We start from the raw sequence: 15,399 nt of genomic DNA, 5'->3' as shown, positions 1-15,399 counted from the left end.
GGGTCAGGAACACAACAGAACTTTTTGAAATGTTCGTGAAAAAAGTCTTTTCTCTGTTCGCTTTAGCAGCCCTGCATCCTCCGAGGTGAGTTCATCGGAGGCGCTGGGGCAGGCACAGCGCGGCCTCAGTCAGTCTGCCCTGTGAAGGTCTGTAGCGAGACTTCACACAAAAGGACCCTGGGATCGCTTGCACGGGGACCTGGGGGGATGCGTTGATGACGCTGTGGCGATCAGTCGTCATAGAGCCGCTTCTGATCAGTTGTTCCCCGGACAAATGTTGTAAGAAACGTTGGAACACCTTTATATATTCTTGCAGTCAGTTGTACTTTATCTTACTCTTTCTCCTTTAGGACTTGGCCACCCCGATTATGTACCCTGGCTTTTCCTGTTCTAATTTGTTTCTGTCTTGATGCGTTTACAATGATAATACTTACGAGGAAAACTCAGTTTCTTTCTCCTCGGCTCTAAGATGCTCCCTCTGGTCAAGGGACGGTTTGGACCCTTGCCGTGGCTCTGCCTGAGCTGGGCCGCTGCAGGTGGGTGGACGGGGAGCCTTCCTTGGAGTCCCACTGGTCCTTTATCAGAGCACAGCCTTCTGTATCATTTATGCCAAAGAACATTGCAGCACAGAATTCCTCATTTTCCTCGGAGGCTGCCCTTCAAAATTACGGGTGGGTACAGTATTCCAACTTTTGAAACACAGGGGCTGCCTTCATTCGATGCCAATAAAACTAAAGGCCTGTCGCCCTCGGGCTATCGTTTCTGCAGCCACTACTAAGGGAGAGCTGGCTTCCTCGTCAGCTTCGTTTGTTCTGACCCCAGCCTTGTCTGAGCAGCCCCCGTGCTGGCCACGGGGACCCAGCAATGAGAACTGTGTCCCCAGAGAGTTGACACCACCGTGCTCAAAACCATCACCATGTAGTCGCCCTGCTAGGTCCAGGGTCAGTAGGTCTGTTGACCTGAAAAATACCCAGTGTGGCCCTTTATTGTACGTTTCATAATGGGACTCTGAAATAATTCCATATCCGCAAGGGTTTCTGCCTCAGTAAGAAGCTTGCTGAGTGGCTCTGTCTCTGGGGTGAGGACTCACACAGGAAGAGTTAAAGGACACGCGATCCACTTTCTTCTGGGTAATGTTTCCATGTCATCCTGTGTGTGATGGACAGAGGACCCCACAAGAAGAGCTCCCGGGCTCAGGGGCGGTCAGGGTCGGGACCGCCTGTAAACATCAGTGCTCCATGACCTTGTTCTGGCTGGGCCTCCTCGGGGCCTTTTAACTCTTCTTCTCCAAAATTCTTCTGCATAAAATGTGCAGCAAATCTGTCTCTTCCAATAATTGCTTAAACCTGTTGTGAGTGATATTAGCAAAGTAGGAAATGATTTGCTTCCTGTTTAAATGAAAACCATCATTAGAAACAACCACTATAAAACATGGCCGTTTATTTCTAGTTTAGAGCAAGCAGTGCATCTCGATAGTTTCCGTGACTGACGTATCTTGACGCATAGACACGTTTTGTGATCCCCTTGGAAAAGGAATCTCTTTCACTTTGCAGTTGAGAGAAAACAATTAACAACTAGGTAAATAAATTGCTTACAAAACTCATTATTACTAACAAAAAACTCATTCCAAAATTTTTATTAAAAACCTGTTGTTAGCAATGCCTTGCTAAACACAGGGAAGAAATTATTTGTAAAGTCTCTGCTCTTTCAGATAACAACAACTTTCTAAAAAATACGATCAAATTTGCATCAAAGCAAAAGTTTTTCTTTGGTCTAGTAAAATGATTGAAATCCTTGATTAGAAGGAGCTTAATGCTTTGATTTAATTAAAATATTATAATTTTCAGTTAAGCTGGATTTTCCTATGAGGTAAAAATTGATCATACTTTAAAAATTACTATGAACCAAAAAGTTACGTGATACCACTTCATACCCACTAGGATGGCTATCACAATTAAAAATGAAAAACACAGAAAATCATTATTGGTGGGAATGTGGATACATTGGAACGCTTGTCCATTTTGGGGCAGGAATGTAAAATGGTTCATACACTGTGAAAAACAGTTTGGTGTTTTCTCTATAAATTGGACACAGAATTATCATAGGACCGAGAAATTCCCCTCCAGGTATATATATCCATAAGACTTGAAAACAGAGGTTCAAACAGAAGTTTGTACGTGAGTGCCCGGAACAGCGTTACTCATAATCACCAAAAGGTGGAAAGAGCCCAAACGTCCATCAGTACTAGAGCAGATACACACGCTGCGGTGTGTCCGTACGATGGACATTCTTCAGCCCTAAGGAGGAAAGAAATGCTGGCACAGGTAACGCCGTGGATGGACATTGAAAACACACTGTCACACACTTTGATTCCATTTCTATGAAATGTCCAAAACAGGCAAATGCACAGGGACGGAGCGCAGAGTGCTGTCGCCGGGGGAGGGAGGGCGATCGGCTTCCCTGTGGAGATGAGAATGTCCTGGAGCCAGGTAGAAGCGGTGGTTACACAACATTTCGGATGCACTAAACACCACTGAACTGTACACTTTTATGTTTTGTGTAGTGGCCCCACAGTAAGGGCAAATTATCGTGCCCACGTTTTGAGGATTTAATTCTCAAACAGTTAAAAATAAAGTGTCCAGAGTAAAATCTCAACAAGGCCCCTGAACAGTTAAGCACCTGCTTAATTTTTAATCTCACCACAGGAAGCGTAAAGAGAGAAAATATAATTGGGGAAGAAATGTATCACCTGTAAATTCAGCTCCAAGACTGTTGAACCTTTCTGTTCCACTTAAAAGTGATGGACAAATTGGAAAAACTGAGAATAATATAATTCGGAGGCTCTGCTTAATATTTTGATTTCTATAAAGAAGGGCATTTAGTTTAGCCTCCAGAGTGTATCTGTTAACCACATACGGTTTACAGCGATGTTAAGGGCACAGGGGAGCGTTCCAGCCGCTCAGGATGAGCCGTCCCGGACCTCGGCCGGGGGACACAGCACAAGGGCGTGTTAACGACAGTGCGCTGTACATGCAGAAACTTTCTGAAAGGGTCAGCCTCACGTTAAGTGCCCTAACCAGAACAAAATAAAAAACAGAGTAGAAAGAACACTCGGGAGATGTTACTAATTGGGGGCGAGCTCCCTAGCGTGTTTCTGTATTTCCGTAGGATGGATGTGGAGGACGCTCTTGGGCCTCTTCTCAGGAGCGAAGGCCCTGCCCCTGACTCACGCTTTCCGGGATCGGGGAGTAACAGGCAGTTGGTGTGAGGCACAGAGAGCTCCTGCCTAGTCGGCGGCTACAGACTTGCTCTCAGGGATGCTTGACACGGGCCCTGCAGTTCCTGCTGCAAAGTCTTCCTGGTTTCCTGTGGCTGAGTCCTCAGCCACGTGCCAGACGTAAACCCGGAACTGAACGTGCCGTCCGTGTGAGAGGTTTGAGAGCTCTCCCGCCAGTGGCAAATGCGGAGTCTTTTCCAGAAGACTGGAGCCCGGAACAGGGCCCGTAGGTGGTTTGGGAAATGTCTGCGTTTTTGGCGTGTTCCACAATAGTTCAAATGTTAGAAGTAATTTGTAACCCCGTCTGTACCCTCGTGGAGACCTCGCAAGCTGAGAACTCATGTCACTTTTCCTTTTAGACACAGTCAAACCACAGGTTATGCTAAAAAAAATGAGGACAGAAGTCCAGCAGAGCAGTGATTTCTCCTCAGCTAAAACACAGGCTACATTAAAACCACATGTTGCCGAGTGCTGGCAAAAATGCAGATCAAGACGTGAGGCCTGAGCCTGCCTGGACGTGTTCCGCCTGACGCGCAGGCCCATCTTGCGGGAGGCGGCGGCCACGGGGCTTCCACAGGGTCCAAGATAAGGGTTTCCGGCAGCAGAGTCAGTATTTAGACGTGGACACTGCAGGACAGGCAGCCCCGAGCCCTGGAGCTCGCGCCCAGATGGCATTTCATTGTAGCCAAGAGCTTTTACTACCAAGCAATCAGAAAGGCACCATCTAAAAATGCTGGGCAGTGGACACGTTTGAAGCAGAATCTCAGTGTCCAGAGGGCCTTCCAAATCCAGACAACTTGTAATTTAGATCTGGAAACACTTAAGAAAAATGGGGCAAGCCATTCTTTGCAACTTCTAAAATTCCAAGGAGGTGCATCAGATGACGGGTCCAAAGAACTAAGACGTGTGCCTGGGGTGCCGCCTGAGGGCGTGAGGCTAGTGGTGGCAGCCCTGGGGACGCGCTTCCCCACGGTGGACGCAGATTCTGCACAACATATTTTATTGGCCTGTGGTCGTGAGAAGAGGGGCCCCTATCGGGGCTTGGCCCCCCTGTGTAACTCCTCCCGGGTCCTGACACAAGCAGCAGGAGTGAACAGGCTCTGGTCCCGCTTCAGATGGAGCAGGCTGGCGGCTCCCAGGCCCTGCCTTCCCACCATCGCAGGTCTCCACGGTGGGTCTTGGTGTCTGTTTCCTCATTCCTGCCATCCAGAGCTGGGTTAGATGGGCTTGACTGGTTCAGTCTTTCCCTTTTCTACTAGTTTACGGTGTCCCAGGGGATCTCTTCCTAAGGAACAGTAGGAACATCGTGCTTTGTATCAGATCATCACGTTGTAGTATTTTCATGTGAATGTGTGGAAATTTGTGCTCAGCGCGAGGACTGATAAAGGTATTTGACCTTTAATCTGATTTACTGTTGGACTTTCCACTTGAGGTGAGAAGCACAGGAGCCTGGTATCACTCTGACATCCTAAGAAACTCAGATGCAGAGGAAAGAGGCTGCCGGGTGGACAAGGGTGGACCACAGATGGGACGGGTCCCTGGGTGCCCCCAGGGTGCCCGCCTGCCCCCCTTCCTCCAGGGCAGTGCCTTTGTGCTGAGTTTCACCGTGGCTCCTGGACCCGGTACCCACTTGGCGCATGGCCTGGCCCCTGTGCTCCGAAGGACCTCCTAGGATCTGAGAGTCTGTCTGTGACTGGCGGGGCTACTGCCCGTCTTGCATTGTCTGGGAAGCAGAGTCCACATTTCGCCACAGGCAAGCGGAGTGGCCTTTCAGAGCCGCGGCTTCTGGGAGAAGGGCGTCCCTTCCCGCCAAGGCCCGGCCTCCCCACGGGGATCCTGCTTGCTGGCCGGGCGCCCGCCGGGCAGCCAGCCTCCGCGCCGGGCCCCTCTGGCCCCAGCCCCTCGGGTGCGCGGTGCCTCTGCAGTGCATCCCGCGGCCTGACTGCCGCCCTCGCCCTGTGCCTCCCCGCAGACGTGTCCAGGTGCGTGGCCGAGAGGAAGTACACCCAGGAACAAGCCCGGAAGGAGCTGCAGCAGGTGTTCGTCCCCGAGTGCAGCGACGACGGCACCTACAGCCAGGTGTGCAACCCGGGGCGGGGCGGCGGGCCTCTCACGGGGCAGGGGTCTTCCTTCCTATCTCACAGTGGTTCCTCCCGAGGGGGTCGCTGTCACAAACAGGGCGAGTCCTTCCCCGGCGCACGTGCTCCTGTCACGGCCATGCCGTCCCCCCTCACTGCTGGGAGACGGACCGCACGGCTTCCTCTCGGCCGGCTCACGGCTGAGCCTCCAACTCCGATTCGCTGTTAGTTGCGGAGGAGAACACGCCAAGGTCACATCTGGTTTCTGGGGTCACCTCGTTAGTCAGTGGTGGCGTCTGATCACCCAGTGCTCTATCTGGAGTGTGTCAATATTGTTATTGCCAATACTATGATTTCTTATTAAGGGAAACAAATTCCTGAAATACTACGCTAACTGACATAGCTTTTGGTAGGAAAAAAAAAAACCACACACAAGACAGGATCTGCTGTGAGCCATCCAATACTGATGTGAGCTCTGTGTATTTTTACAACAATCATTTGACCTTTGAAAGACTCAGGAAGGAGAGAGAGAGACGGAGAGAAGCTGGAGCCGTGGGTGGTGTCCACGCTGGCTGGCTGGCGGTGGGGGGAGCTGGGGCAGTGAAGGGACATCCCGCCGGCAGCCGGATCGCAGTCTCCTGTCTGTCCTGACTCCTGGGTGCCTGGGTTTCCCTCTTGTTAAGATGTGGGCTCGGGCCCCATCGCAAAGATGAAGGAGTAGATACTGAACAGTTACGGGCTGGCGCCCACCGGCGTTCACTGTATAACACCTCTGGTCCCTTTTGTCCCTAAGATCCCAGGTTCCAGAGCATTCCAGGTTGTTTGCCGGGTGTTCAAACGCAAGGACTCAGGAAGCACCAGGCCTCCTGGACCTGCGTTGGAATTGAGGCTGGGCTGCAGGCGGTGGAGGGGGCCTCACGGAGGGCGGGCGCCACTCGCACTGACTGCCCCGTCCCATGCCGTCCCTCCTGCAGGTCCAGTGCCACAGCTACACGGGGTACTGCTGGTGCGTCACACCCAACGGGAGACCCATCAGTGGCACCGCCGTGGCCCACAAGATGCCCAGGTGTCCCGGTAGGTCCAACTGAATTTACGAGGTGAAACTGCTACTGACATTATTGGCTGCTTTCTGATCATCTTACAAATGTTTGCTCATAACTGAAAAGAAATTCAGTTTAGGTGGGATTATGAGGAATGTTGGGAATGGATTTGAGTCACTGGACAAAGCCCAAAGTATTATGAAAACTTTTTTTTTTTTTTTTGCGGTACGCGGGCCTCTCACTGCTGTGGCCTCTCCCGTTGCGGGGCACAGGCTCCGGACGTGCAGGCTCAGCGGCCACGGCTCACTGGCCCAGCCGCTCCGCGGCATGTGGGATCTTCCCGGACGGGGGCACGAACCCGCATCCCCTGCATCGGCAGGCGGACTCCCAGCCACTGAGCCACCAGGGAAGCCCGAAAACTTTGTTTCTAAGAGAGCTTAGGAATGGAAGATCTGGGTCTGAACCACAGTAGTTATGGCAATTCGGGACTCTTAATGTTTAGAAATAACCACAGGGACCGTGGTCATCAGTGGAAATGACCAAATGCTTTCATTGGCCGAGAAAAGCAAACATTTCTGCGTTTGTATGTATATATTTGCAAAGAAAAAGTGGCTCATTCGTCACAGATCCCTTTCCAGATGGTTTATTTGTGTTATTTTATTACTCATAAGAGGGCCTCATGTACTGAAGGTAATAATATTGGCAGGAGAAGAATCTATAAAATGGTCTGTTTTCCATTAATATTTTACCAAAAATGTTATAAAAGATTCAGATCATTTTTATTTGAAAATGGTCTGCAGCTTGAGTTTTGATTAATTGGGGAGGGAGACCTATCAGACCGTTTATGAAGAAATTTCATGATCTTTGTGTCACAATCACTAGATTAAGCTTACTAGGGAAAAACATACTGTTATGTAACAATACAAAACATCTTCCTGAATTTTCATGCAAAATATTGAAACGTGTATTGACAGTTTACTTTTAGACCCCTTTTCTGTTTCAAGAACAGGCATCTTATAATTAGAAATTCTGTTCATGATTCAGACATTTATACCAGGAGCCAAGGCACAGGTCAGAACTCATAGCTGCCTCAGAATGATGATGTACGTACGTAATTAGCAGTAACGCAAAACCTAATTTTAAGTGACTGGTCATCACTTAAAAGCCAGGGGGTGTGCATAACGTGGAATTAAAATATACTTATTTTTAAAACTGTTTTGTCATCCAAGATCTAAAAATTGCTGTAAATATATTTTTAGTGAGCTTACATTTGCACCTAATAATTCTTTTACAAACTCATGGAGTAAATGAAAGAGAAAAAAATTAGCATAATGACTTGGCCTCTGTGTGTGTCCCTCACTCTGAAAGTTACTTGCAAATGCTTATTTCAACCAAGTAACAGCATTTTGAGTCAATCTGAGCCTTATTTTACGAAGGAGACAGCGGAGGAGATACCTATTTCCGTGATTTTAGTGACACCTTTTGAGAAATTAAGTAGTGTCTGAAAGAACTTTCTTAGAAAACCATGAGCAAAGTTGGCTGGATTTCTTATAACTTCCCTGTAACACTTCGTTTCTAGAATCAAACCACTGTATTGTTCACCCACATTATTTTTTCCAACCAGGTAGCAGCAATATTTTGCTGTATAGAAATGCTCCATTTTTTTCACTGCCCATGTGGATTTTTTTGTTTCAAGTGATGGGTTATGGAAGGAAGAGTATTCTTCCCCTTTGCTTAGAATCTGGTGTTTATTGCATGGAAAATGCCAGCGGGGGCGGGGAGGGCGTGTCTCTGAGGACACTTGTGGTGTGGGCAGGGCAGGCTCCCTCCCAGACCGAGACCGGGCTCCCTGTAGGAGTGCCTCCCTTTTCACCCTTGTGGCTTGCTTTTGCAGCTTGGCCAGAGTTATGGGAAAATTCTGTGAATCCCCAGCTGTATTCATGCTTTTATTCTGCAGAGATATGGGTGGGGGAGAGCAGGTGCCTGTGCTCGGAACACGTGTGGAAACTGTGGCTTGCAGGGGGTTGTTGAGAGGATCTTGGTATTTAAAGGGAGAGTGTTGGGAGAACTGAGTGCACGGCACACACAGTGTTTATGATAGACTTTTGTAACACAGTGTAACATAACTTCTTCCCAGATATTGACACATCCTCCCCAATCTCGTGCAAGAGTGTGGCAATGAGCATCACCTTGGAGAGATTGTGGTTGATAACGTGCATGTCAGCTGGTCAGTTTCCATCTGCAAACCCCCAGGGGCATCCTCCTCCCTTCCCTGGGACCCTGGCTGACACCTGCTGGTGCTGATAGCTTTGTCTACTCTCTGTAGAGCGGGAGTGATTTCCATCTAGTTTATTACAAATGATTAACATCAGCAGTCAGCAGTGGTCTTTGGCTCCTGGGTCGCACGGAGCTGACCATACAAGCACATTCTATAGAAATTTGAAAATCAGAAAAAGATATTAAAACTTAGCAATAAACAAGAATAGTCACTTAGAATGCATGTGTGTGTTTATTATGAACTGGTGCAGACACACATTAAAACTTAGCAATAAACAGTACCGGTCACTTAGAATGCATGTGTATGTTTATTATGAACTAGTGCAGACACACATTGCAATAGCCCCTGGGGAGCGTGGGGGACGTCCGCTCACAGGTGATTTCAGTGGAACAGAGGGGCCCCCAGCATCCACGTCCCCCCCCCCGCCCACTCCTCCCAGAAAGACCTTCAAAGGGAAGGATTCTTTTATTTCACAGTCACGTGTTTTTAAGCCATTAACGCAAAGCACCACATTCCTGTGAATCGGTAAGAAGAATGGGATAACGAGGCCATCTAGCAGAAAAAGACAAAAGTCTTGAACAGGCAGCATTTTATAAGTGAGGGAATCCTAGGGACCAGGGCACATAGGAAGAGGCGCTTGTGCTCATCGGTAGCAGGGACATGCAAACCAGCCTCCCAGGGAGACTCCCTGACACCCAGGGTAGGGGCAGCAGCGGTGAGCCCCGGGGGGCCCCCGACGTGCCATCCGCTTGCCCCTGCAGACGGGCCCGCTTTGGAGCGGGAGGCGTGTGAGAGAGTGTGCATGGCATGCTGGTGGTGATGACCAGATCCTGGAAGTCAACGAGCGTCCACTGGTGTCTGAGGGAGAGATCACGTGCTCGCCTGGCCCACGGGCAGGACAGGAACGGCGAGAACACAGAGGAGCTGCTGCAGCGAAACGCGGCTCCAGCGTGTGTGTCTGCGTGAGGGGGCGGAGCCCGGAACACCGCAGTCCATTTAAAATTCAAAAACCAGACAAAACTCAGCTTCAGCTTCAGACTCTCAGGGCGGCGGTGAGGTGTGGAAGGGGGAGAACTTTGTGACGGGAGAGAGGGCGGGGCCTGGGGGCTCCTCCCCCTGCCGGGGCACTGTTTCCCTGGACCTAGGGTGATAAGTCACTGGGCTGTGCGTTTGTGTTGGTGCACGTCGTGTGTGAGTGTGGTGTTTCGCAGATTCAGAACGTTAAAGTTGCAAAGCCCGTGGAAGGGGTAACACACTGATTTAAATTCTCCCCGAGGTTATAAGTTATCTGACATCCTTTCCCGAGGATTTTGACAGAGGGAAGGTGCTGATGTCTAGGAAGCAGCAGAAGGGGAGGTGGGGTCAGGACGGCCGCTTCCCTGCAGGGGAGGGATGGCAGGAAAGAGACTGTAGGAGGGTTTGGGGAAGACCGGTGTCAGGGTCAGCATCTGCCAGGGGATGTGTGGGACGAGCGGGGAGAGCAGGCTGGGAGCCCATGTCAGGGCCGACGGTGGCCGGGCTCACACTCACGGGGCTGTCGTGTGTCAGCGTCACGCCCCCGAGGTAGGCGTGGTCTTACCTTCCATTTACAGGTGAGAGCTTGACCCGAGGCCCCTGTGCATTAAGTGACGGGGCTGGGATTTATATCTATCCTTTTGTCTCCATTGCCCACATTTTCTGCCAGATGCCATAATGTGACTTCATGGGCCTTGAATTCCTTATTTATAAGAAATAAGAGTTGGAATATGTGTAGCTCCCAGCTCTGAGCTCCATGACCACGGGGCCGTGTTGTCCAGGCCCCAGCGAGGTGCCTGAAGGACAAGGAGCGCCACTCCCCACCCTCTGCAGTGACTCCTCGGTGACCCTGGAGCCCACCACCTGCTTTACTCAGCTTCCACCAAGTCAGCGCACTTCCTGGACCACTTGCTCGGGGGCTGACAGGTAATCGCACAGATTTTCACAACGAGGGGAGGATCTGCCTTGTCTGTCCTTCCGGCCACGGACTCGGACTCGTGACTCTCAGTGGAGCTCAAGCCTTAGGGGGCAGGGAGCTTCGGTCAGAAATCAGCCCCTTTGGCCCCTGTTGGCCCCTGCTTCCTGGTGACGGGATCATTCCCACACGGCGAGGACCCTGAGAATGGGATCAAAGCCGTCCCTTTAGTGAGCGGCAGCGGCCAGGCCCCATGACGCTCATCCTCGTGGCTGCTTCACCTTCCCTCCCTAGAAACCCACCCGTCATTTCTCGTTAACGAGCATCTCCACCAGCAGCGCTTACCGAACCTTTGCTAGGCCAGGCGCCCACAGCCGGACACACCCGTCGAGGACCTGGGAGTTCCCTGTGGAAGCCGCGGGTCCCCAGAGAGGGGCGACTCACCATCCGGAGAACGCAGGGAGGCGTCTGGAGGAGACGAAGAAGAGGGGCAGAACTGTCTCCTTCCACTGCTTAGTCTCAAGGGGCCCTGGGTCTGCTCTTCCCCTTACCAAGTCCGGTGGGGGCGGTGAGCCGGGGCTGGAAGGCCTTTCCCTCTTCTGGGGAAGCAGCAGCGTGTTGCCCTGAGACATTATTCAGGACCAAACAGCTGCTCTTTGAGCTAAATCCACTCCCAGCCCTGCCCTGCCTGACAGCAGGCGTTCCTGGAGATTATACCCCCAGCCCTGCTGGTCTAGACCCCGGGTCTGCTGCGGGGAGGGGGCTCTTCACTTGCACCAGGGATGCCCAGGAGGGTCTTCCCTCCGTCTTTCTTGCTGCTGAGGGGCCGGATCCGCAGGTCTCCATCCGGGCACAGCTGATTTATACTTATTCTGCAGGGATTTTCTCTTGTTCTTCTTTCTAAAGATTTGAAGACTGACATTGCTGGGGGCGGGAGGAGAGCTTAAAAACAAAGGACTTTTTTCCGAGGGAGGATTTCTGTCGCTGGCCCATTCTCGATGAATTGGAAAGAGCTTCGGGGTTTTCATCTCATCTCCCTCTGTTACCGTGTACCCTAGCCAAGAGTTCATTCCTGGCGTGAGTACAAAGCAGTCGAAGACATTGTAAGCCGAGCCTCCATGCAGGAACCCTTAATGTTACGATATCCAAAGGATCTTCATATGTAACTCAGCTTGAGGTATGCGTTTGAAGTAAGCTGCAGACCTCGGGTTATAGAAGAGACGAGCGACACCCACAACTGCGGCTTGAGATTCTGCCCGCACCTCCACGCACCCCTCTTTAAACCAAGGCCAGTTGTAAGGACAACATTTCCGGGGAAGGAGTGGAAATCTTGTTCAACCGGCCGTGGCCACATCAAGTGTTTGAGGAGTTCCTTCTCAAAGCGTAGAATACGATCTACTCTTTGACTTTAATGATGGAAAGCTTTGCAGGAATGAGCAAATCGATGGTCGTTTCTGGGAGTTTACTCAGCTCATGCATTCTGATGACAGCTTCTTGGACCAACTTCTAAATTGGGGTTTTGGAAGACCTGGTTATAAATGACAGAGAAGCTTGGATTAGACTGAATCACTTTTCTATATGTTATTTGCATTAATTGAACGATGATCTTTGCATTTTCCTACCATGCCTAAAGTTTTGGCCTCTACCTGAAATGGTGGAACTCCGTGTTTGTATGAATATCCTTATGATTTCTGAAAATTTTCACTTTATAAAGAGAAGCTGTTTTTTTCACCAGTGAATTTCCCTGGTAATAAGTTAAGGGTCCTCCAGAGCTGAGGAACTTGAAAGAAACATCCAGAACGACTGAATTCCCAAATATTGAAATCAACAACACAGCTGTGCCTCTGAAGTACCTCTTTATGAGAATTATTCAAATGCACGTTCAGAGTCTTTTGCTTGATGGGAAAGGTTACAGGTCAGAGGGAACGTTTTTTTCCCGTCAAAATGGTTTTTTCTTCAGGCTTAACAGTTCTCTTCCTGAAAACGATATTTGTTAAAATGAAACATTTGAGTACCTATTGGCGAGGAAATGTGAAAACAAACAACCGTAACAAGACGTAGAAAACGCACTGAACGGAGCCCGCGTTTCAGATGGAGGTGAGCCCCGGGGGAGGGGTCAGCTTTGCTGCCAGCCTTCAGTGCAAACTTCTCTAACGAAGTGATGTTTTAGAGAAAAATATACATTATATTACTGTCTAACACCTACTGTTATGACGATTTTTGAAGTATTGAAGGAAATTCATTTTACATCCATGATGAGAAAAAAGTCATTTGATACAGCCAACACGGGATATGCAAAATTTCTGATAAAAGTTCCACACTGTGGAAATTTCAGAAGGTGTTTAATTGACACTGAAAGATTTTTAAAAATTAAATATTCAAGGAAAAGACCACGAGGTGCGGTTACTGTGCTAAACAAGACTTAGAAGCCTGTTTGAGAATCGGCGTTAAGGACCCCTGATGACCCCGTCTGACCAGCACCAGCCAGGAGCCAGGTTCTCCCTCGGGCCCTTGCCTGGCTGTGGGGCGGGGGCGTGTCTGCGCCCGGAGCCACAGCTGTCTGTCTGTCTGTATTTTCCTTTTCAGTTTGGACTTCTTTTGAATTATTTATTTACCTGATGGGCAACATTTTGGTGTTGTTCGTTTTCCTTTCTGGAAAGAAGTACTTTCTGGTGTATGATAGTTGATTTACATTATCATCTGCTCTGTTATTGTACTCCATGATACATTTAATTTGGTGGCTGCTTTATAGCCGCATCTTTCATTACTTTAAAAGGGTGCTCTATACACTGTCCTCTTCCACACTTAAGCCATAAATAGCTTTTTTCTCATATTTTCTAATATTTAACAAAACTTCATAGAATAAATTAAAAGGTCTTTTAGAAGTAAATGGTCCCAGAACATGTAACTCTATATAAATAACAATGGCTAATCTCTTCCAGAGGTATCCCAAATCTCCGCATTAAAAAACAAGTCTATGTATTTTCCTTATTTTTTTAAACAAACAGAACAATTTTTTACGGCACCTATTTTTTTTTTTTTTTTTTTTTTTGCGGTACGGGGGCCTCTCGCTGCTGTGGCCTCTCCCGTTGCAGAGCACAGGCTCCGGACGCGCAGGCTCAGCGGCCATGGCTCACGGGCCCAGCCGCTCCGCGGCACGTGGGATCCTCCCGGACCGGGGCACGAACCCGCGTCCCCTGCATCGGCAGGCGGACTCTCAACCACTGCGCCACCAGGGAAGCCCTAGGGCACCTTTTTAAATGTACAACTGCCATGGTCAAACGTTGGGAAGATTCATGAAACTATTGACTGTGGACGACCCTGTTGCAAGAATGATAGTGATGTTTGTTTTCTCTGGCCATTGAAATACGTGAACATGCAGACATTAAAGTAAAAAATATAAAACAAAGACATTAAAGTGGACACTGATGGAAAGTAGATCCAGAAATAATCTCTCGATTTTTTAAAGCAAAATTGGTGATTTACTTATTTCTTCTCTTACCATCTTGAGGAGGCGTTTCTCAGATGTGGGACAGTCAGGGTGCTCAGCTCAGAGTGAATGAAGTCTGAACATCCCTTGTGTCTGATGCCCGTCTAGCCAGGAATCCCAGCTGTTCAAAGGCAGAATCACTGGGTAAGAAAAAAGACGCAGGGAGAGGAAACCCAAGGTGACACCCCCTGTCCTTCGGACGGGGCGGGCCTTCTTCCAGCCCATCAATTGTGCAGAGGCTCAGTGCGGGCAGACGAGCCGGTTTTGTTTGGTTTCTGGGCCCACAGAAATATAAAAGTAGGAAAACAGGAGACATCGTGGTGGGTCTGAGGGAGCTGCCGGGGCTTGACAGACAAGACATAGACAAGTTCATAATAACGAAAAGAATACAATAATACTCACGGCAGAGAGCACAGGCCAAGCCCTTTTCCTTAGAGCTCTGGTGCCCAAACTTTGGTCCACAAAGGGCTTGACAACACAGATTCCTACTTCCCACCCCGGAATTTCTGATTCCATGGGTCTGGGGGGAGGCCTGAGGTCTCCTTTTCTGACAAGTTTCCCAGTGAGGACGCTGCTGCTCCTGGGCAGAGGGGCGGCCGAGGGCCCCTGCCTGCAGTGGCCCGTCTCCAGTGTCAGCGCCTGGCCACCCCTGGGCGAGGGACACAGGGCCTGGCTCCGTCTCTCCTCCAAGTGGCCTGACCAGCCGGCTGGGGTCCTAGCTCGGTCACACCACCCGGACGTCACCTGAGCTGAGTAGGAGCGTCTGGTCCGAGCCCCTTGGGCATCTGGTGGAGGAAGATGCGCTTCGGCAGGTGTGCCTGGATGCTGAGAAGGTGGGTGTGGCCGCAGGGGTCCTCCAGGGGCCGCGGGCAGAGCTTCCCCCGGGGCACCCAGGTCTCGGAAGGATGCCCGAGGCCTCCCCGGCACAGGGCTGGGTGGGCAGTCTGGAGGGGACCTGGCCTGAGAGCCCCAGCGTCGGCTCCGGAGAGGCACGCGCCTTTGCTCCTGGGCCGGCCGGCTGTGCCCCAGAGGATGCCCGTGCAGCTCAGGGGGACCACTGCCCGCCCCCTGGGCCGTTCGCTCCACTGGAGGCAGAGGGACCAGGGGCCCCGGCGCCCAATGCAGATGATCCTGTCTTTGCTGCCCTGTAGGTCAGGCTGCCTCACCCCCTGCCCGGCTGGGCCCACCTTCCTGGAGCCCGTCCCCCGGCCTCTGGCCTCGCAGGGCGGCCAAGGGAGGGCCCTGGTCACGGCCTGGTCACTGGAGTGTGTCTTCAAGGGTTTTGACTGCAGAGGGAAGGCCCTCT

At 50.5% G+C, this 15,399-nt stretch overlaps 1 protein-coding gene across 2 annotated transcripts in view; it reads left to right on the top strand.

The window, feature by feature from the left end:
- SMOC2 (SPARC related modular calcium binding 2) overlaps positions 1-15,399 on the top strand; it is a gene marked incomplete at both ends in the record, with an annotated part of 153,489 nt that overhangs the window by 50,200 nt on the left and 87,890 nt on the right. For both annotated transcript variants that reach the window (XM_082855438.1, XM_082855437.1), the window contains 2 exons: positions 5,250-5,356; positions 6,330-6,429. In XM_082855438.1, coding sequence (XP_082711564.1) covers positions 5,250-5,356; positions 6,330-6,429 — 207 coding nt within the window. The remainder of the gene's footprint in view (positions 1-5,249; positions 5,357-6,329; positions 6,430-15,399) is intronic.

Source organism: Leucopleurus acutus (assembly GCF_964270905.1).
Source record: "Leucopleurus acutus genome assembly, chromosome: 15".
Taxonomy (NCBI): Eukaryota; Metazoa; Chordata; class Mammalia; order Artiodactyla; family Delphinidae; genus Leucopleurus; species Leucopleurus acutus.
Note: the sequence above shows the minus strand (reverse complement) of the source record. Positions and strands in the feature narration are given on the sequence as shown.